This window comes from Neophocaena asiaeorientalis, unplaced genomic scaffold, assembly GCF_003031525.2.
Source record: "Neophocaena asiaeorientalis asiaeorientalis breed wild unplaced genomic scaffold, Neophocaena_asiaeorientalis_V1.1 scaffold129, whole genome shotgun sequence".
Lineage (NCBI taxonomy): Eukaryota > Metazoa > Chordata > Mammalia > Artiodactyla > Phocoenidae > Neophocaena > Neophocaena asiaeorientalis.
The window spans coordinates 3,691,111-3,714,155 of NW_020172446.1; the positions used below are offsets into that span (position 1 = coordinate 3,691,111).

Here is a 23,045-nt window from a genome sequence, read left to right on the forward strand (position 1 = left end):
TCAGTGAGCCTGAAGAAATATATTAAATATACTTTATTTAAATAGCATTAAACAGAGCTGGATCTAAGCCAATTGGTCCTAGTGTTGGGGTAAGGGAGTACTGCAGGTAAAAAGGGGTGAAACAGAGTCCAGCTTTCAGTTTCTTAGCTCAGAAATTCCAGCAATCCCTGTAGCTCCTTGCAACCCCTCACGACCTCTGGGATGGACAGCAGAGTCTGGCAAGAGATACAGAAAAGGCAGCTCAGGGTCACAGGCTAAAGGCCCAAGGCTCCCAGCCCCAAGAAGCACCCACTGAGTTAGAGGGGGGGAAATGGAAGCCACAGAGAAGGCTGCAATAGTGAGTCAGGCCCAGCTCTCAGCAAAGGCTGGGATCCACAACTATACTCATCAGTACCCCCTGGGCCAGGCCTTATAACAAGTGCCTTAGTTGCATCAACTCCCTCCCTCCTTTACCTCATAAATATGTTGAACAATGTCATCTAGTTTCTTTAACTCCTTGTCAGAGCGCCGCAGATTCTCTTCCAGGATGTTTCTCTAAAAAGCAAATAGGATGCATAAGCTCTATGCTTAAAAGAACAACATAGCTTGTGGGGAAAGATAAATATGGCAGGGCACCCGCTAGTGGTGACAGGAAATAGCCCTAGAATGACATGGAAATTCTTACGTGGCTCTGGAACTTGACCATGAGTTTTGCCTTCTCATCTTTCATCTCCAGGAACATCACCCTCAGCTTGTCCACCTACAGATATGTTCAGATCAGTAGGGGCACAGCCTAGGGTTCCCACCAGTTGCCCAGCTCTTCTGTTAACTCTGAGTCACCTCCTGGGAGAGCCACACTTTCTCCTGGATCCAGTTAGTGGCCATGGGCTGACTGTCGGGGTTCAGCTGGCCTGCCAGGGTCTCTTGGAGCACCTTAGTCTCTGTCTCCGCACGACGAAGTGAACGGGTGAGCTGGGTCACTTCCTCTCTAAGCCTCTGGGGATGAGAATGGAGAGGTATCTAGTAGCCCTCAAAGGTCCTCTCTGTCCTCATCCCATGTGGTGAGCAAGGGTAGACCAGGGGACCCAGTTCCCACATTTGGGACCCTGGCTACCAGTGACGTAGAAGGCAGAGGCTGGGCATCATGAGGAACGTACTATGAGCTCACCACTCTTGTCTATCTGCTCTAGGATCTTCTCGTTCTGCTGCTGTACCACTTCCTGGAGCTCCTTTTCATTCTGTGAGGAAAAGGGAGGTAAGAAGGCAGTGGGAGAGCTGGCTTCTTTGCAGCCCTTGCCAGGAGATAGGATTTTGTGCCTGACCATGCTCGGCCCAGGTGATACCAATTGATAACACTCCAGTTCTTCCTCTAGGGCTACATCAGGCCAGGCACATTTCCCTGTTGGGAGAGTTCTCCTGGAGTTCTAGGTCAGCCTGGAAGATGGGTCAGTCTATAGCTGGTTCCCAAACATGTGAATTGTCTGACCCCAGGAAGGGCAAAACTAGGGCAATGGTTGGAAAATCTCCACCACCCAGATTCCTGGAGAGACAACAGCTCCCAGTGGGCCCTCACAGTTGCCCCAGTTCTTCATCGCTTCACTTCCAGGCCCCTCCTCCACCTTGTAGCGCAAGCACAAGGCCTGGTTCAGCTTCTCTATGTCCGCTTCCTTTGCCTTCTGGGCTTCCTGATGCTGTTCTTCCTGGGCCTGCAGCTGAGCCTGCAGATCACATCTAGGGGAGGGAAGAATTCAGCATTATTCCGGTCCCCCCAGGGGCTGCCTGGGCCCTTAACATAAGGGGCTGCTCACCTGACCTGCCCCCTCTCACCAGGACTGCACTCCACTCACATCTTTCGCTGCAGAGTCCTGACAGCCTCTTCTTTAGACTCCTGCAGCAGGGAACACAGGCTCTGAAGCTCCAGAGTCATAGTACTCATTTCTGCCAGGCTATTCTCGATGCCTGGGGTTTCTGAAAGACAAAGTACTAGATAGAGGTAGAGCCCTTTAGCTCTGGAAGGAAGGAGTGTGTAGCTATCACTTCCACAACTCTTATCCATGTTCCCCACCCACAGGATCTGAATAACACTACCGATCCCAAAAGGCAGAAATGAAATGAGCCCAAGTAAAATTGAGGTTTTTAGAGCAAAGCACTTCTCACTGCTTTAGTCTTTATCATCACTACCAGATCTAGAAATGAGGCAGGATCCCTGGAGCCCATCCTAACCTGTAGGCTGATGGGAAACCGTTGATGCTACTCTGGTGAAAGCACTCTTGTCACTTCCAAGCAAGGGCACAGGAGCTGATTCTGGATCTAAAACAAAATGCAACCATGGTAGAGGGCCCCTCTGGTGACCCAGTCAAGGGTCGGCCATCACGGGAGCCAGGGAGAGACAGGGTCTGTTGGCGGCATCTTCAACAGCTGAAGATATCAGGAGCAGCGCCACAACTTTCCCACCCCTAAATTCCAGGGCCTTTAACCTTCATCTGTCACTGCTGTCAGGGTGCTTCCCAAAAAGGTGCTGTCACTGGGCAGAGGGTGTTCCTGGGAAGGAGCACAGGCTGTGCTTATCGGGAGGGTCTCTGGTTCAGCCTAAGGGCAAAGGAAAAAAAAACGTCAGCTGCTTTTCAGGGATAGTGGGTTCCCTGAACTTCCAGGTATTCACTGGCCATCTCCTCAGGATGCTGTTCTATATGTCACCTCTCTTCTCTATCTTCAACTTCAACATTAGCTCCTTTCCCTGAACTTAATTCTCTCTCACTAGAACAACAATTAAAAAAAAAACAAAAACCCTTCTTCTTACTTTAAGTATGCTTTTAGCTACTCCCTTTTCTTTTCCCTTCCATTAAAAAAAAAAAAAAAAACCCTTCTTCTTACTTTAAGTATGCTTTTAGCTACTCCCTTTTCTTTTCCCTTCCATTAAAAAAAAAAAAAAAAACCCTTCTTCTTACTTTAAGTATGCTTTTAGCTACTCCCTTTTCTTTTCCCTTCCATTAAAAAAAAAAAAAAAAACCCTTCTTCTTACTTTAAGTATGCTTTTAGCTACTCCCTTTTCTTTTCCCTTCCATTAAAAAAAAAAAAAAAAACCCTTCTTCTTACTTTAAGTATGCTTTTAGCTACTGCCTTTTCTTTTCCCTTCCATTAAAAAAAAAAAAAAAAAAGAAAAAGAAAAGCCTACATTTCTTGCCTAAAATTCTCACCATGTATGGACTCCCTAGCCCACTACACTCAGGCTTCTGCCCCACCATTCCACAAAAATTGTCATTATTTGGTACACCAATGGCATCGGACACCTTTCAGGTCTTATTTTACCTGACCTATGTGATAACCAATGACCATGTTCTTTTAGAAACTTCATTTTCTTCACTTGTGTGACATGACTCTCTCTCCTTCACAGGTAGGACTCATACCTTTCTGGCTATCTCTTCTCTCTATCCACAGGTCTTTCTTTAACTGTGGGCCCCTTTTGGTTCATCCTTGACCCTCTTTACATTCCCCAGGTGGCCTCACCTCAGGAGCTCCACAAAAACATCCACTTCTACATGGATGACCCTTCAATCTGTCTCTCTCAACTGGACCTTCTCCCAATCTCCAGGCCCAAAGGCTCAACTACCTGTGAAAAATCTACCAGATTGCTCCACAGTTCATCTGAAATTTAGTATGTATAAAGCTGAGCTAACCATTTTTCCTGTCCCACCCCACCAAAAATTTATTCCTCCATCTGTATTTAAGATCCTAGAGCAGGGGAGCAGCAAATTACAGCCTGTGGTTCAAATCTGGCCTGCCACCTGTTTTTGTAAATAAAGTTTTATTGGAACACTGCCACATCCATTTATTTATATACTCTCTATGCCTGCTGTTGAGCTACAAAGGCAGAGTTGAGTAGTTGAGACAAAGACCATGTGGCTTGCAAAGCGGAAAATATTTATCATATTGCACGTTACAGGAAAAGTCTGCCAATCCCAGTTCTAGAGTGTCACCATCTTTCCAGCAATCTAGAGATCATCATTCACTCTTCCACCGTACTCCTATATCAACCTGGTCACCACGTTCTGTTACTTTTTTTTTTTAGACTTTTTTGATGTGGACCAGTTTTAAAGTCTTTTTTATTGAATTTGTTACAATATTGCTTCTGTTTTGTTTTGGTTTTTTGGCCGCGAGGCATGTGGGATCTTAGCTCCCCAACCAGGGATCAAACCCGCACCGCCTGCATTAGAAGGAGAAGTCTTAACCACTGGACTGCCAGGGAAGTCCCCATTCTGTTACTTTTACTTCCTAAATATGTATTGAATTCATCCCCTCCTCCATATCCCTTTAGTTCAAGCCTTCAAAAATCTGGCCTCCTGCCTAGCTCTCCAGTCTTTTCTCCTTATCATCCTTGCCCCACATAGCTCCTATAATCCAATCATAAAGAGCTACCTCCCAGTTCCCAAACTCACCACATTCCACATGAGCAGGGCCTTGGCCTTGTTCACCTGTAGTCCCAGCACCTAACCCAGGTCTTGTCACAAGGTAGACACTACAAAAAGTACCCATAGTGCCTCTATGACTTTCATACTATTCCCTCTGCCTGGTGGGCCTTCCTATATACCCAACCCTGCCCTACAAACTTCTAACCTCAAGACTCTGACCAAGAGTCACCTGCTCTGAGAAGACATCTTAACTCTCAAAGGTAAAACTGATGCTCCTTTCTCTGTGGTCATCCAGGCAACCCTCAGTGGCCATCCAGGCAACCCTCTATCATAATCACAAGCCAAGATGACAAGTTTACATCTGTCTGTCTTCCCTGCAAGACTGGATTCCTGTGCTTGGCACACACTGGGGAATGGGGTCAGATCATAAGCAATTCGATTTCAGGATTCTGGCTGTGTCTTTAACTGTTGAATAAGCTAACTAACGCTGCATTCTAAAAAATATCCATTTATTGTTCAGTGTGCACTGTGGGGAAGCCAAAGAAGCAAGGCTAAATTTCTGCTTTCTTTAAATACAGTCTAGTTGAAGAGACCAAACATCCAAGGAAAATTAATACAAGTGCAAAAGGAGAGTAAGTTCATGAGGAATATAGCAGGAGATCACTGAGTCCACTGATGTTTGGGAACATTTCAAAGAAGAAGGTGAACCAGGGAGGATTTTAATAGGAAGGAAAAGGTATTTCCAGTTTGAAGACAGAAGAGAACGGACGTGGTAACAGCACACATCTGGGTGCAAATGGGGATGAGACGTGTGTGTAGTACGTAGGCAGTCTATGGGAGTAAAGGGTTCATAACAGGGAGGTAGGAGACAGAAGAAGAAAAGTTTGAGTGATAGGTTGAAGATATCCTGTAGGCAACTGAAAATCACCGAAGGTCACAGAGATGGAACGAGAGCAGAATTTTAGGAAGACCATTCTATACAATAAGGATACAAGTGGAAAAACTTTCAGTAAACTAGGATTAGAGGGGAACTTCCTCAACTGGATAAAGAATATCTACAAAAAGCCTACAGTTAACATCATACTTAAAGGTGAGAAACTCAAAGCTTTCCCTTTAAGATCAGGTACGAGGCAAGGGTGTCCCCTCTCACCATTCCTTTTCAACACTATAGGGGAAGTTCTAGCTAACACAGTAAGACAAGAAAAGGAAATAAAAGGCATACAGTTCGGAAAGGAAGAAATAAAACCGTCTTTATTCGAAGATATTGATACAATTGTAAGGGAAGAGAAGAAAACCCCGGACCCTACCTTCTCCTTCAGTTTTGTCTGTAGGAAGAGGGTCAGGCTATGGAGTTGCTCAGTCAGCACCCTTAGCTCTTGGGAATACTGGCGTGTCTTCTCCAGGTCTTGCTGCTGTTTCTCTGCCATGGTGCTGGCCAGTTTAGCCCTGAAATAAGGAAGGAACAGAGAAGACAGCCAAACACCAGGTGACCTTCCCTGAACACTTCTCCAAATCCCCACACAGAACTGCGTTCAAACAGGGGAAACAAGAGGCTCTCAGACCCTGTCACAATTCCCTTCTTGGAGACTTTAGCTTCTAGAAGCAGTCCTGAGATAAACACTAACAGGGAAGCACAGAAAGGTAGAGGTCTTACTTCAGGTTCTCCATGGTGTCCTTCAGGTCCTCACACTGCAGGCTGCGCTCCCGGAGTACTTCCAGGGTGGTTTTCAACTGACACTCAACCTGGCCTAGCTCCAGGTGAGCGACCTGATTCTCTTGTTCTGCAAACTGGGGAGACAGGAGCAGGAAGGAAGGCAAGGAGAAAGGAAGGGAGGGGGCAAAATGCATCTAAGTGGGAAATTTTAGAGTCCTGGGAACAGAGGCTTTTTCCAGTCCAGAGTCTCAAACCTCACCTCAATACCATCAGGGAAGAGTCACACTCCTGCAGCTCCCCTGCCCCAAGCCATCTTCCTTACCTCCAGGGTCTCCTTTAGGTCCTGCACCTCCTTGGCCAGGACCGCCTGTTGTTGCTGCAGCTCTGCCTGCATATGTTTTAATGCCATCTCTTCCTTTTGCCATCTGCCAGAGACCTTATGTTAGATCCCATTGGTCCCACATCCTGGATGCCTACTGCCACAATAACCTGAGAGGAACTCACTGAGCAGCCTTCTCCTCACTGCTCTGGGTAAGCTGGCAGAGCAACTGATCCTTCATGGCCAGGTCCTGGGTACAACGGGCATGCTGACTCTGTAGCTCTTTTAGCTGACTCTCCATGCTGGCCAGAATCTGCAGCTGAGCCCGGAGATCTAGACCAAAATTATCCTCATGACACCATGTGGTCACCAGGCCCAAACGCCCCCACACTTCTGCTCTAAGACAAGTGCCCTAGAGCACTTTCTTACGCTACTGCCACACCCCAAGCCTCAGCAGGGTACAACTGCTGTACGCATCCACACACGCACACCTGTTGCCAGACGACTGTTTTCCAACTCCAGTTGTTCTAGTTGGCTTTTGCAGTCCTCTAAATGGGAAGAGACTTGTTCCAGCTCCCTGGAAACCTAGGAGAAAAAGACAGTTTTCTTCCCACAGCTCGTCCTGAATCAAGAGTCCCAAGACTTAGTCCAGTTTCTCTTTCTGGACAGGACAATAAACCACATTGTTCCCGGGCAAAAACGCTGCAGCAAATAAGTCTGATCCTCAGGAAAAAGCAGAAACGGGAGGAAAGCTGCTGAAGAAGGTGCTGAAGGCCATCTTGTAGCAAAGGGACTGGCTGGTCTCCAAACCCACAGATGGAAGGAAGACAGGTCCCAGGGAAGAGGCTAATGACACCACTCATCAGAAAGGCCTTCTGTAGAGAAGGAGGAGGAAACCAGGCCTAAGCAGTCCCCACTCCTGGTTTGTACCTGCTGCTTTTCCGCAATTGCAGCATCACGTTCCTGCAGGGTCTGCCGGCTCTTGGCTGTAAACTTCTCTGTGAGTTGTTGAAACCGGCTCAGCAGAGCTGTCCATGTTACATACTACCAGGGGAAGCAAGCAGGTCAGAAGAGCACCCTTGAGACAAGACTCCTAACAGGGCTGGCTGTAAGCAAAGGAGCAGTATAATGGCCCCAAATACTCACATCCAGTTGCATGGATATCCAGTCCTGCTGCAAGGCTGAAGTAAGACTTGCTGTCTGCTGAGCCAACCCTTCTTGCTCAGTATGAAGCCCTACCTACATGAGAAGGATTGTCAATGGAGGGGGCCCTTTCCCTCTGGATACAGGGAAGTAGGGGTACATGACCATCCTCCCAGTGTGTCAGTATGGATCCCAGGAAAGAATATGCCTTCAACTACCAGTTGGGTCTGGGTTTCCTTCAAAAGGCCTCTGAATTCCCCCATGGATGCCATGTCCTGTTCCAGCTGGCTGATGCGCTGGCTGGCGTGTGCACAGAAAACCTCTAGCACTGTCTCTGCCTGTTTAGAGAAGAGGTTGAGAGGACATTGTGGGCAGAGGAAGGATATAGCACAAAAAGCCATAACTATCCATCACACCAGCAGTTTAGTTCATTATTCCCCAGGGCAAGCAGTTCTCAGGCCACCCATCTGTGTCTCAAGTCAATTTATGTTCCTGCAGGAACCTTAGGAAGAGACCTCCTACATCCAGGAACAAAAGCCTGACACCTTACCGCATCTTTGCCTCTGAGGGCCATTTCCTCTCTGTGCTTTGCCTCCTCCCTCTCTGCTTTGAGGCTCTGGAGCCTTGCCCTCAGTTTCTTCAACACATCAAAACAGCGGGACACCGAGGTTTCTGTACGCCAAGACTATAAGATAAGAATCATATACTGTGTCTGGTTTCTTAATTTGGCTGAATTTCAGTCCCACCAAAGGCCTCTGCCTCCATCTGCATGCTGCTTACCTCCTGACTTAAAGCAGTTTTATCTTCATCTAAGTGCAGCAGAGATAGTTGAAGCAAGGATATCAGCTCTTTAGAGACCAGCACCCATGACTGCTATAGAGGGAGAGATGGTTAGGCTAGTTCAAATAAAGTCATTAAGCAGGAAGTAAGCTGGGACACAGAGGAGGAAGCCACCAACCCCAATTTCACACTCCCAATAAGGAAGAGATGTTCTTAACAAAGGGAAACCTCCCTTCACTACCATGGCTGAGTACCATCCATCATCTGCTAACTGCTCAGGAGTCACCATTCTTGATCTTCACAGGAGACCCAGCAACGGTGTCAGGTCAATCAACACTTACCATGACGTTCCTGGCCTGCCGCAGAGCCTGTCCAACCTCCTGGCTCTCCTGAAGATGCTGAGGTTTCTTACTCATCTAGTTGGAGAAACAGAGTTGCCCCTCTTGCATAGGCAACATGCACCACCAGCAGCTCTTTCCCCCTCCCACCGAGATACAGGAACCTTTCCCATTAAAATCAGGAGCAAGGCTCACAGCTTGATGAAGCCAAGTGAGAAAAAATCCAGAGGTAGGTAAAAAAATTACTTTTTAAAATAACTTTTTTTTCTGATTATGTGTTTACTGTAAAATTTTGGAAATAGGAAAGTGAATAAAATGGAAAAAGAATCATTATCAATTTCACCCCTAGAGCAGTGATTCTCAACCAACAGTACAGCACCCACCCCAAGAGATTTCAATATACCTCTACACCAGATTTCCTTGCTATAGGGATTTGCTGTAACTGATGAGTATGTTACCTGCCTTTTTACAATTGTTTTCTATATTGGCACACTGCGCAGCATGTGGGATCTTTGTTCCCCAACCAGGGATCAAACCCGTGCCCCCTGCATTGGAAGCACAGAGTTTGAACCACTGAACCACCAGGGAGGTCCCTGTCTTTTTACATTTTAACACCACTGACATTGGTATGCATTCAATATTGATAGTATCTTAGATTTGATGAAAGACAGTAATGCTTAAGACAAACCACAATTGTGAACATATAAATAAATGTGGGGTCCTGCTTTTCTTACTTAATTTTATTAGACTCATGTTATTTAGCCCTGAGTTTACATTTAGTCTCCTCACTGAGAGCCTGAGACTGGGATGTGTGCTTTAGGGAGACCTATCAAAGTGGAGCATCACTCATTTTTAACCTCTGCTGACATTTTACCTCACCTCAAAGCCTCTTAGAGGTTATATGAACTCTGAACTCTTTTCTTCTTTTTTTCTTCTTTTTATTTATTTATTTATGTTGATCTCTAGGTATCTTTTTTTTGGCTAGGCCATGGGGCTTGTGGGGTCTTATTTATTTATTTATTTTTGGCTACGTTTGGTCTTCGTTGCTGTGCGTGAGCTTTCTTTAGTTGCAGCAAGTGGGAGCTACTCTTCGTTGTGGTGCACAGGCTTCTCATTGCAGTGGAGCACTGGCTCTAGGTGCGTGGGCTTCAGTAGTTGTGGCTCGCAGGCTCTAGAGCGCAGGCTCAGTACTTGTGGCGCACAGGCTTGGCTGCTCCACGGCATGTGGGATCTTCCCAGACCAGGGATCGAACCCATGCTCCCTGCATTGGCAGGCAGATTCTGAATTCCTTTCTTTAAAAACCATGAACATTAAACTTATTAAACTATTAAAAACTCTTGGCAGTCCAGTGGTTAGGACTCTACACTTCCACTGCAGGGGGCAATGGTTTGATCCCTGGTAGGGGAACTAAGATCCTGCATGCCACACTGCGCGGCTGGAAAAAAAAAAAAAAACTCTTCATAAATATACTTTTAAATAACTAAGATATCCCATCTTATGGATGTACCATTATTTTTCATTTTTTTTAAGTTATCATCTTTATGCAGAATTTTTTTTCCCCTTAGGATTTAACCCTAGAAGTGGGGTTACTGGATCAAAAAGTTTGAACTGCTTTGAGCAGTTGAAATTGCCTTCAAAAACGGCAGAACCCGTTTAAAGGCATAATGTTCAAACAAGAGAAAAAAATTTTAAATGTAATATTAAATATAACCGTTTTAACGCATAAAAAAAAAGATTGAACCAATTTATGCCCTACTGACGACAGGACAATGCTTACCACTATTATCTATTTTATTCTTTGCTATTTTGTCAGAAGAAAATAGCATCTCATGTTGCAATTTGCATTTCTCTGATTACCAGTAATGGTAACCTTCTCAAATATTTATTTACTACTCATTTTAATTTTCTTAATCTCTAATGGTCTATTCATTATCTTGGGGCAGACGAAAATCTTAGTGTGCTATGTGGAGTAGATAAGTATGATTTCAAAGGCAGCAGAGCCGGAAAGAAACTTTGAAGTTCTGAGAGAAAAGTGGGGAACCTTCATTACTGCTGCAAGGCAGCCATCGTCTAGGAAAAAGCCTAGTGCTGGAGCAGCAGTGCTGAGTCACGATGCTGCAGCAGCCTGGATATAAGGAGGCAGATCTCTTGGAGTTCATCGCTCCCCTCCCCAGCAAAGCAGACATTGTTCCCGACTGCATCATGCAGTAAGGCACAGAGTTACCCCTGGAGCCCTGGAACAGGGCACACATACTGCTTAGGGCTGGCCAGTCAGGCAGGTGATGAGATTAGCGTGAATGAGGCAGCCAAGCGGCAAGGACATGGCACTGTGATGGGGAATGGCTGAAGGCACTGTAATTTCCTCTCTTTGGTTCTGCTCCAGTGGTCTCTAAAAGGATTTGGCAAGCTTCAAGGAAAGAGGGTACAAGGCCAACTCAGGGATGGGGAACAAGGTCAAGGACAAGAGGAAAGGATACAAAAATAAAAAAATACAGGAATGATGAGCCTATGGCTTCCAGGATTTTGACAAAAAGTAAAGTCATTATTTTGAGAATATTTTCAACCCAAAGGAGGTCTTTGGAGTTTTAGAGACCATCAAGTATTTTTTTGGCCGCGCTGCGCGGCTTGTGGGATCTTAGTTCCCCGACCAGGGATTGAACCCCGGCCCTCAGCAGTGAGAGTGCAGAGTCCCAACCACTGGACCGCCAGGGAATTCCTGAGACCATCTCTTCTTAGCAGCAGCCACCTATTACCTCAACAGGCACGACACTAAGGGACCTCAATTCCTTCCCTGACACATTCCCTTACTTCCTCGGCCTGTGCTGTCACAGCAAGACTCCTCTAGAACAATGGTCTTTAAACTGTTTTCCTCTCATATCTCCTACAGTAATTTTGAAAGCTGGAGTACTCTTATGTTTAAATCGTTACAAAGGCTGTAATTTCCACCACCTTATGAACATTGACAGTTTGAAATAAAACTGTTACATCACTCTTGAATATACCCAATGGTATAAATGTTACATACACCATAATGATTTTTTTTAACGTCTTTATTGGAGTATAATTGCTTTATAATGGTGTGTTTGTTTCTGCTTTATAAACCATAATGATTTAATACCTATTTGATACCTTTAGAAAATACACAAAGGGGACTTCCCTGGTGGCACAGTGGTTAAGAATCCACCTGCCAATGCAGGGGACACGGGTTCGAGCCCTGGTCCAGGAAGATCTCACATGCTGCGGAGCAACTAAGCCCATGTGCCACAGCTACTGAGCGTGTGCTCTACAGCCCGTGAGCCACAACTACTGAGCCCACGTGCCACGAGTACTGAAGCCCACACGCCTAGAGCCCGTGCTCCACAACAAGAGAAGCGCACCGCAACAAAGAGTAGCCCCCACTCACTGGAACTAGAGGAAGCCCGTTGCACAGCAACAAAGACCCAACGCAGCCAAAAATAAATTAATTAATTAATTTTTAAAATATACACGAAGTTCTTCTTTAACAGAAATTTTATATCATCCCTTTTTCTCCTTGAACCTCTATTTTTACTCCTCTCAGAATTTTATCCTAATAAAACATACTTTTACACTTTAAACTCTATTAGTATCTCTGCAATGACAACAAAAGTTCATCTAAATTTAAATAAATTAAAAAAAATTTTTAATTCCTCTGACCATAAGATTTTTAATTAATTAATTTATTTATTTATTTTTGGCTGCGTTGGGTCTTCGTTGCTGTGCGCGGACTTTCTCTAGTTGTGGCAAACGGGAGCTACTCTTCGTCGCGGTGCATAGGCTCCTCATTGCAGTGGCTTCTCTTGTTGCGGAGCACGGGCTCTAGGCGTGCGGGCTTCAGCAGTTGTGGCTCGTGGGCTCTAGAGCACAGTCTCAGTAGTTGTGACACACGGGCTTAGTTGCTCCGTCGCATGTGGGATCTTTCCAGACCAGGGATCAAACCCGTGTCCCCTGCATTGGCAGGCGGATTCTTAACTACTGCGCCACCAGGGACGTCCCACATAAGATTTTAAGTGAGAAGACTCTCTTTTGGATGGAGAAATATTTTCATCAGTTGTATACTAATCACTGTAATAATATAATTTTTAATTAAAATCATAAACATCTCCAGTAAAATTTTACTGGAGATCCATCTACTAACGAAATAGATGGAGCATCCCTCCCCTTATTAGTCCATGTGTCTGTGATTACTATAATTCCTACAATAAGACGTAGTTCAGCAAGAATTTTATGCCTATTTTCCATTCTTACAGATACAAGATTTATGTGAGGGAATTCCATGGCGGTCGTGTGGTTGGGACTCTGCACTCTCACTGACGAAGGCCTGGGTTCGATCCCTGGTCGGGGAAATGAAATCCCACAAGCCATGGGGTGCAGCCAAAAAAAAAAAAGATTTCTGTGACAAAATTTCTTCACATAAATAATGGGAATAAGTAGGAATGAAAGAAGGGAAGAAGGGCATGTCACCCAATTCTAGGAGCTCCTTTGGAGATACATGCCAAAAATCTCACAGTGAATTTCCATCCACTGACGTAACTGAAGTCTTCCTTCAATTTTGTTGACAGCACACAAAAATGACATTTACATAATCATTGCAGTCATTTGCCTTCTCAGCACGTACACAAATATTTTCTATTGTCCTTTGAATGCTGCCTCTTGACAATGTAAGATTCAGGACATGTAGTAAATATGCTCTTCTTTATAGTAAAGTTAGTAAATTGGGCAAGGGTAATTGAGAATGGGGAAGTAGGAAAGAAAACAAATTAGTAAAGAGTGCATTTGGAAGATGAAGATCTACAAACCGATTCCTTTAAAACTTTCCTTGCTTGCATTCCCTTGGAAGGTCTTGATGTACCCCAGGGGTATAGTGAGTACCAACAGCTCTAAGGTATTTTCCAGATCCTCAGCTTTTATACATATTCTAAGGAAGAGGGCCCACTGGGATCCTCCACACTTTGGGAAGAACCTTCTTACCCCACTGGAAAAGGTGTCAGTCTGTGTGCTGCTGTCCTGAACTTCTGGGTGAGGGCCAGTCAGCTGGCTCTTCCAGTCCTGCAGCTGGCGGGAGAGTACCTCCAGAATGACAAGAGAGTTCAGCAGGTTATCTTCCAGGTCATGTCGAGATAAGGCAGTCAGATCTGGAGGACGGCTGCAGTAGGAAGAGAAGAACATGAGGAGAAGAGAGGGAAAGGGATGGGAGTGGCAGGTCCAGGAGCACAAAGATACAGGGATACTTACCCCCATAGAAGGTGCTCTGTCTCAGAAGTACTGTCCTTGGTGCCCACCAGGCCTGTCTGGGATGTGTTTGTACTCCTTTCCTGCTGTGCTGGGGGAGTAAACCAAGTCCCCACCGAGCAAGTAGAGAAAGGGGTAGTGCCAATCGCAGCATCCCGAAACACAGAGGGAAGAGATAAGCTCTGGCGGAGATTTTCCAGCATGACGGAGGTATTTACACCTTTTTCCAGCCAGGCCAGGGGAGACATCCAAGGCCCCATATCAGAGACGGGAATGCTCCCAGCATCTTCTACTGCTGGCCCTGGAGCTGCCTGGGATTCCATTCCTCCTGGATTTGGGGTCAGGCCTGTGGATGGAATATCGTCCCTATTTGAGACAAGTGCTTGATCTCCCAATTCAGCCTCCTCAGGGAATGTGGTAAACCTCATTTCTCTCTCCTCTGTAGTTCTGTGCTCTAAAATTTCCTCCCCTGGGTCCACAAGACTGACAGGGAAGTCTGCTGCTAAGACAGTTGAAGGGGAAAGCCAGAGCGGGGAGGAAGGCAACAAGGCATTACTTTCAGAAGGGACTAGGTCCTCAGGCACAGCCTCAGTCCTACTGTCCTTCAGGCTTTCCCTGGAGCAGTGTAGCTGTTGCTCAGAACAGGAATTTTGTGGGTACTCCAACAGATGGGATGGAGGATTCTGAAATGTAGGTTTCTCAGGCATAGCAGGAACAATTTCCGAAAAGTTGTCTTCCATGCAGGGGGCCACCCCCTTTCTCAGCAGATCTCCTGTCCTCAAAGTCTCATCTAGAGAGAAGCTGTTTGTCTCTGCCATCGTATCTAGATGGGCCTCGAGTGTAACGTTTTGCTGCTGCCCCCCTGGAGAAGGTACAACGACCATGGTTTTAACCACATTGTTGCCCAGTGGGTCTACTGCTTCCTCAGATGTTCTGGGAGTAGAATTGGTTTGGGGAATCAGATTTAGGGGCTGCTCATCTGATTCATGTTGACAAGCTTCTAGACATGTTGAGGGATGGCTGAACTGTTCTGAAGGGAAGTCTGTCTCCTTAGCATTGACAAGATCCAGTGGAGATGAGCTGTTGCTGCCTTCCTGCCAAAGGAAACAAAAGTAGTTGACTAATACAGTCAGTTCTGGTTCCCAATATACAGTTATGGGTGCAGGATACTGTCTGAACTCAAAAAAGGAAAGAGTTCTCATTACCTTTACTTAGGTAAGACCTTGGCTAAGCCTTGCTACTTACTACAGAGACCCAGTAGAAAGGCTGGGAAGCCATTCTGGGTCCTTCCAAGTGAACCAGGTTACAGTATAAACAAGGCTAAGATAATCTATCCATGTCATGGGAAGATGGTAGCTTGAAAGTGACCCCACTCTTCTCCAATCCTAAATCCAACCCACTTCTAGGGTAGGAGGGATCCCTGGCTCAAGTTCTACAGTGGGTATAAGATTTTAGTCCTTTTGGAACAGATGAGAAATTGGGGACTAGAGTGAGAGAGCACTTGGCCCACAGAGATCCATGTACCGTAGGAAGAAAGGGCAACATCAACCTGTGCCGGTGACCTAGTCTCCTTGACCGCAAGAGCTGAGGGTATCCTGGACACATGGGTTGAAGCCATTCAATCCTTGGGATTTGAAGAGCTCTAGCCTTTGTAGCAAAGGAGAATGAAGAGCAGAAAGACTCTTCCTGGTGCCCTGAAAAGGGATTGACAACCTCCCAATTGCTGGTTCATAGGGATGGAGGCCACTGCACTTTCTACCATTTGCAGGGCTGCTGGTCCTGAGACTCAATGAACAAAAAAAGGACAATATGAATGTACTTACGTGGATCCAGTAGCCAGAGAAAGGACAAACCCTAAGATAGTTAAGAAAGGTAGGCCCTACCAAAATACAGCTGACGGAAGAAACAGATAACAATTTGCACCAAAAAATATATGCATACATAAGAAGATCTGAGTACAACTCACACACACAAAGACTTTCTGGAAATAATAAATATTACTTTTAAACAAAAAATTTTAGTAATATGCATTGAAAGAGGATGATCAGAGTTAAGACAAGAATTACTGGCCTGGACAATCAAGTGGAAGACATATCTTAAAGACAAAAATACAAAGAAAGGTAAATCTGAGGGAAAAGCTAAGAGAACTGGAAGATAAATCCAGCAAACCTAACATGTGAATAAAAGAAGTTCAAGGAGAAAAGAGAACACGTACAGGTGGGGCACTGATTAACAAGTATTAGAAGAAAATTTCTCTAAGGTAAAGAAAGATCTGAGTTTGCATATTAAAATGGCTCACCAAGTTCCAAGCAGGACTGACAAAAAATGATAAAATTTCTAAACTACCAGAACAACAAAACTATTTTAGAAGCTTTAGATTATAAAGACCAATTATTTACAAAAAAAAAAAAAGAATTAGACTTACGTGAAATTTCTCATTTACAGCAGTGGATGAAACTTTAAAACATAAAGTTGAGCTAAAACTTCTGATATTCTAGCAATGTCCTTGGGTATAGGTTACAACGATGTGTGTTTTATACAAATTTGTTAGGCTCAATGTTTTATGTACTTTCATGTATTTTATTTCAAATTTTCAAGTTTTCTTTCAAAGTACTAAAGGAGGGACTTCCCTGGTGGCACAGTGGTTAAGAATCCACCTGCCAATGCAAGGGACATGGGTTCGATCCCTGAGCCAGGAAGATCCCACGTGCCACGGAGCAACTAAGCCTGTGTGCCACAACTACTAAGCCTGCGCTCTAGAGCCCATGAGCCACAACTACTGAGCCTGCGCGCCACAACTACTGAAGCCTGTGTGCCTAGAGCCCACGCTCCGCAACAAGAGAAGCCACTGCAATGAGAAGCCCGCGCATCACAACCAAGAGTAGCCCCCTCTCGTCACAACTAGAGAAAGCCGGCATGCAGCAACGAAGACCCAACGCAGCCAAAGATAAAAAATAAATAAATTTATAACAAAACAAAACAAAACAAAAACAAAGTGCTAAAGGAAAAGTAGAAAATAAAGGGGATGGCAAGGAGATATCAGGCAAAAACAAACAAATAGAGTAGAGGCAGCAGTACTAGTATCAGACAAGGTAGAATGTAAAGCTATGGCACTATTACGATAAAAGACAAAATTAAAGATATATGATAAAAAAAAAAAAAAAAAAAAAAAAAAAAAAATGAAAAAAAAAAAAAAAAAAAAGATATATGATATAAAACAATATAAATCAGTCGGCACTACATAGCCCAGAAGCTAAATATATAAACCAAAGGCTTTTAGAAATGTAAAAATGACCTTAAAGTTTTTGCTGTGTTTATCAAGTTCCTATTTATTCCTTTAAAAAGTCACTTAAGGAGAAGATGATTGCAAATCATATATCTGATAAGGGGTTAATATCCAGAACAGATAAAGAATTCCTACAGGAGCGGGCGGCGCGGCAGGCGGGAGGCGGCAGGATGGTGAAACTGACCGCGGAGCTGATAGAGCAGGCAGCACAGTACACCAACGCCATGCGGGACCGCGAGCTGGACCTGCGGGCCGTATAGGTGAGGGACTTGATCAGGCTCTGCTCTGTCTGACAGAACTCATTCTCACCAACAACAGTCTTGTGGAATTGGGTGATCTGGACCCTTTGTCATCTCTCAAATCATTGACTTATCTAAGTATTCTAAGAAATCCTGTAACAAATAAGAAGCATTACAGACTATATGTGATTTATAAAGTTCCACAAGTCAGAGTACTGGATTTCCAGAAGGTGAAACTAAAAGAGCGTCAGGAAGCAGAGAAAATGTTCAAGGGCAAACGGGGTGCACAACTTGCAAAGGACATTGCCAGGAGAAGCAAAACTTTCAACCCAGGTGCTGGTTTGCCAACTGACAAAAAGAAAGGTGGGCCATCTCCAGGGGATGTGGAAGCAATCAAGAATGCTATAGCAAACGTGTCAACTTTGGCTGAAGTGGAGCAGCTGAAGGGCTTGCTTCAGTCCGGTCAGATACCTGGCAGAGAACGCAGATCAGGCCCCACTGATGATGATGAAGAGGAGATGGAAGAAGACACAGTGACAAATGGGTCCCGAGCAGGGCGGCCTCTAAGGATCTCAGGACATACAATAGTCCACTTCAGACACGTCCTGCTTTTTGAATAGCCTTGTTTGTGTCAGCAAAGTAGAGTTCATAAGCATTGTTGAAATGCTTAAGACTGCTGGTAATTTTGTAATAAAAATTTTGAAATCTAAATGCCAGTTTTCTATCAACAATGCAAATAAAGGATACTCTGTGCTGCGGATTGCACATCATTGGGGTGTATGTGCGCTGAGGCCTGGATGTGTGGGAGTTGGAAATGCAGGGCGGATCTTGTGGGTAGGCTTCCCAGTCCTCATGAAATGATTAGGTTTTTAAATTCATAATAAAACTTATGATTAAAAAAAAATTCCTACAACTCAACAACAACAACAACAAAAATAATTAAATTAAAAAATGGGCAAAGGGACTTCCCTGGTGGCACGGTGGTTAAGAATCTGCCTGCCAGTGCAGGGGACATGGTTCGAGCCCTGGTCTGGGAAGATTCCACATGCTGCAGAGCAACTAAGCCCGTGCGCCACAACTATTGAGCCTGCACTCTAGAGCCCGCAAGCCACAACTACTGAGCCCGCGTGCCACAACTACTGAAGCCCGCACGCCTAGAGCCTGTGCTCTGCAACAAGAGAAGCCACCACAATGAGAAGCCTGCGCACCACAACGAAGAATAGCCCCTGCTCGCCTCAACTAGAGAAAGCCCACATACGACAACGAAGACCCACAGCAGCCAAAATTAATTAATTAATTAATTTTAAAATAAAACCTCCCAGAAAACAAAAGTCCAGGACCAGATTATTTCACAGGTTGAATTTACCAAAATTCAAAGAAGATTTAATACCCATTTGTCTCAAGCTCTTCCGAAAAATTAAAGAAAGAGAAGGAAATACTTCCTAACTCATTTTACAAGGCCAAAATTATGTTGATACCAAAACCAGACAAGGACAACACAGAACTCAACAGATCTGGCAGACTAAAAAAAGTGCAAGGACAGAGTAATTAACTATCTGTTGTTGGATATAATAGAATGTGACATCCTTTGAATAGTAAATATGCTTTTTTTCATATGTTCATGGAACACTCAGAAAAATTCATTCTATACTTGGCTACAAAGACAACAGATTACAGTCTGATCATAATGCAAGAAAATAAATTTAAAAGGTGACACAAAATGGCTTTTAAGCACTTGGAAATTAAGAACCCCTCTTAGATAACCCCTGGATTAAAGGTAAAAATCAAAAGAAAATTACAAACTAGCTAAAAAGCATGACAAATGATGACTATTTATAATATACACTTAGAAAATGATGAAAAAGAGTTAACCACCCAATAGAAAAGTGAGCAAATAATATAAATAAGCATTACACAAAAGAGCAAACCCAAATAACCATTTCACATGTAAGAGATACACTCACTAGTAGTCAGGAAAATGCAAATTAAAGTAACAATAAGATACCACATCAGACTGGCTAAAATTTTAAAGATCTCTAACAACTACTACAAGAGGTGATGTGGGGAAATGGATATCGTCATACAATGCTGGAGAGAATATGAATTGTAATAGCTATTTTAGATAGCAATCTGACAAAATTTAAAATTAAAAATATCTTTCTTTCAAGCCAATAATCCTACTCCTGAAAATGTATCTCATTGAAATAAAGGTATCAGTACAAAGATATTTACATTAGCATTGTTTGCATTAGCAAAAAAAGTGGAAAGATAAATGACCATTTATGACTAAATTATGATTGATGCATACCACAGTATCTTATGAATTAGCTCTACACTAGTTGACATGGAGGGATTTAAACCACATTGTTAAATGAGAAAAGCAACAGGCAGAGAAATGTATACAGTCAATCCTCATTATTTGAACTGAAAAGCATTTTCTACATAGCTATGTCTCTCAAGACCTTTCACAAAAGTACAGCTCAGTGAGGGCAGTTCTACAAGGAGCTAGTTTAAACTCCGGTGATTCAGGGGTGTAACTTGATCCCAGGGGAGTTTTGACTACCTCTGGGAATGGATGGACATTGCCTCATTCTTAAAACTGACTGACTTCTCCGTAAGTGAGTCCCTATTAAGAAGGAGACCACTCGGGGCTTCCTTGGTGGCGCAGTGGTTGAGAGTCCGACTGCCGATGTAGGGGACGCGGGTTCGTGCCCCGGTCTGGGAAGATCCCACATGCCGTGGAGCGGCTGGGCCCGTGAGCCATGGCTGCTGAGCCTGCGCGTCCGGAGCCTGTGCTCCGCAACGGGACAGGCCACAGCAGTGATGAGGCCCGCGTACCACAAAAAAAAAAAAGAAAAAAAAAGAGGGAGACCACTAACCAAAATGATAGTATTTCTGAGACGTTTGGTAAAGACTGAACGAGGGAGGTGGTGATAAAAAAAACTAACAGCTAAATAGAGGTGCGGGTTCTCAGTGGACTTCCTTTAGCGACCCTAGGGTACCTCTCTGTTGGCCTGAATAGCTGTAAATGGATGTCACCGAAGAAGGAAACTTCATTATCGTTATTAATTACGTTCCAACCCTGGCCCTCTGTTCCTCTGAGCTCTCCGCCTCGGCAAAGAGCCCAGTCGAGAGGCTGGCCAGGCGAATCTCACCTGCAGTCCTAGCTTGCACGGTGATGAGGTGGACGAGTAGGCTATCGGGGGCCCTGTTCCCGAGTTGGTGAGGGCACCAGGCTGCAGGATAAGTTCTCGGAGAGGCGTTCTCATAGCTGTTTTTCCCTAAAACAGAAGAGAGAATGTGAGAAAGCCTGGGCTCTGCCAGCCTTCCCTAAGAAGCTCCCCTCCCTCCCTAAGAAGCTCACGAGCAATAACAAGAGTAGGCTCCAACCCCAGTCCTCTGAACATCAGGACCAGCATTAGACGACACATGCACCCGTCCCCAGGCTCGACCCTGCTTTCCACGACGCCCGGCACTGCCAGCGACCCCGACCCAAAACCCCGGCCCAGCTCTCTCTCTCCATGAGGGCCTCCCGCTCACCGGTTGGGGCGAAGGCGACACGCTAAGACTCAGTTTTTTCACCCGCCACATCTTCAAAACAACACAGGGTGATCACCTCCTAGACGCAAGAGGCGACGCCATGCTCACCCGCCGTCTTTATTTGAACCTGCTCCGCGCTTTCCGATTGGCTGCGAAGTCTCAGTGCGTCAGGTGGGCGCGTCCGCTCCGGGCTCGAGCCCGGCGGGCTGGGGCGGGGCCTGTATTGGACCCGCCCCGCCCGGCCCCCTGTGCGCGCGCGCTCTGCGAACCGATCCCCAACCTTCGACGCCGGCGGTAACCGGGACGCGCTCCACCCCGAAAGCCAGCCTTTCGGCCTCACCTTCGAGAGGGTGACCGGGAAGTTGGACAGTTGAGGAGTCCATCCCTCCTGCTTCGAGTAGGCCAGTCTCACACCCTGTCGGAAAAGCTGTCCCCGTGGCCTGGCCTTAGGAAATTTCTCCTCGGGTTTCCCTCAGCTATCTCAGCCTTGACCGGCAGGAGCCGGTCGGGAGTATAGAAGGGAAGGTGAGTGGAGCGTTTTTTACGTAGGCTGCTCGGTCCGCTCATAGGTCCTGCGTCCGTGATGGCCTGAGACGTGGTTCTCAGCCTGCGCTGTCATTTAGCCTCTTCAGAATTTCTGGGGTTTTCTTGGGACTTAACTCAGGGTCTGCAACAAGTTTACTGGAACAATAATAGCTCACAAGTATTGAACATTTATTAGGCACCTGGCATTCTTCCAAATGCCTTTTATATCTTAACTCCTTTAATCCCCAAAAGGGCATATGAAGTAGGCACCGTAAATATCCCCGTTTTACAGACGTAGGAACCGAGTCACAGATAATGTCTTTTGCCTAATGCCCACAGGTAGTAAAATGGCAGAGTCAAGATTGCCACCCACACTACCGACTACTGTATTCTCCTCTCGCTTGAAACCCCTCTGTGTGGGAAATTAGCTACTGGAGGTGGGATTGATTTTTGGAAACAGCCTAAAGTTAAGTATTCAGAGTTACGGTTTTTTATATATATAATTTTTAAAAACTTTATTTATTTTATTTTTGGCTGCCTTGGGTCTCTTGCTGTGTGCGGGCTTTTCTCTAGTTGAGGTGAGCGGGGGCTACTCTTCGTTGCGGCTCACGGGCTTCTTATTGGGTGGCCTCTCTTGTTGCAGAGCACGGGCTCTAGGTGCACAGGCTTCAGTAGTTGTGGCACTCAGGCTCAGCAGTTGTGGCTCGTGGGCTCTAGAGCGCAGGCTCAGTAGTTGTGGCATATGGGCTTAATTGCTCCACGGCATATGGGATCTTCCCGGACCAGGGCTCAAACCCATGTCCCCTGCACTGGCAGGTGGATTCTCAACCACTGCGCCACGAGGGAAGTCCCCAGAGTTAGTTTATGATGAAGTATGTTCCTTTGAACGCTCACGGCACCTTATTTACACTCTTAAGTCATAATGAATTTGGAAAAGGCAATAACCCAGAGAGGAAAAGCTATAATGTTATGAACTTCAGGGCCCTCAGGGGATGGGCTCTTCTAGAACTGTGTTGTCCAGTACCATAGCCACTAGCCACATGTGGCTATTGAGCACTTCAAATGTGGCTAGTCCAAATTGAGATGTATTATAGGTGTAAAATACAAACTAGATTTCGAAGACTTCGTATGAAAAAAGAAAAGAATAAAATATCTTATTTTAAATATTGATTGCATGTTGAAATGATATTTTAGATACATTGGGTTAAATAAAATACATTAAATTAATTTCATCTGTTTCTTTTTACCTAATTTTTAATGGGGCTACTAGCAAATTTTAAATTACTTATGAGGCTTACATTATTTCTGTTGGACAACACCGCTTTAGAAACATAATGGTGCAACCTAAAGACGCTAGAGATAACAGTTGCTTGTCTGGAAAACTGGGAGAAAGACAACAGAACACAGACTTGAGCCTGGGATTCCCCCAGACTTAGCAGAGGGAATCCCAAGGTATATGTACTTCTGGTCAATCAAAAAGGTCCAACAAATAAAACAAGGGTGAAAGGGGCAGAAAAACCAAGACAGAAAAACTCTTAAGTGCCAGTAGTAAAAGCTTGTATTATATAAAGTGTGACTTGGA

The 23,045-nt window shown here is 45.0% G+C and overlaps 1 protein-coding gene and 1 pseudogene across 1 annotated transcript; one reads left to right on the forward strand and one right to left on the reverse strand.

Annotated features, from left to right (window-relative positions):
• Positions 1-21: 21 nt before the first annotated feature.
• SPAG5 (sperm associated antigen 5) lies at positions 22-21,065 on the reverse strand. Its single transcript, XM_024736348.1, has 24 exons — positions 20,939-21,065; positions 20,554-20,679; positions 13,877-14,967; positions 13,613-13,787; positions 8,626-8,700; positions 8,285-8,377; positions 8,055-8,189; positions 7,723-7,842; positions 7,508-7,600; positions 7,292-7,405; positions 6,853-6,946; positions 6,547-6,694; positions 6,365-6,467; positions 6,043-6,176; positions 5,696-5,834; positions 2,457-2,568; positions 2,203-2,289; positions 1,827-1,947; positions 1,599-1,710; positions 1,137-1,217; positions 820-975; positions 665-739; positions 454-534; positions 22-215 (listed from the first exon to the last, which is right to left on the reverse strand). Exons 1-24 carry the CDS (start codon positions 20,987-20,989, stop codon positions 144-146), a joined length of 3,588 nt encoding a protein of 1,195 aa, XP_024592116.1. The 5' UTR covers positions 20,990-21,065; the 3' UTR covers positions 22-143.
• On the forward strand, positions 17,330-18,109 carry LOC112393924 (U2 small nuclear ribonucleoprotein A' pseudogene; annotated as a pseudogene).
• Positions 21,066-23,045: the final 1,980 nt, after the last annotated feature.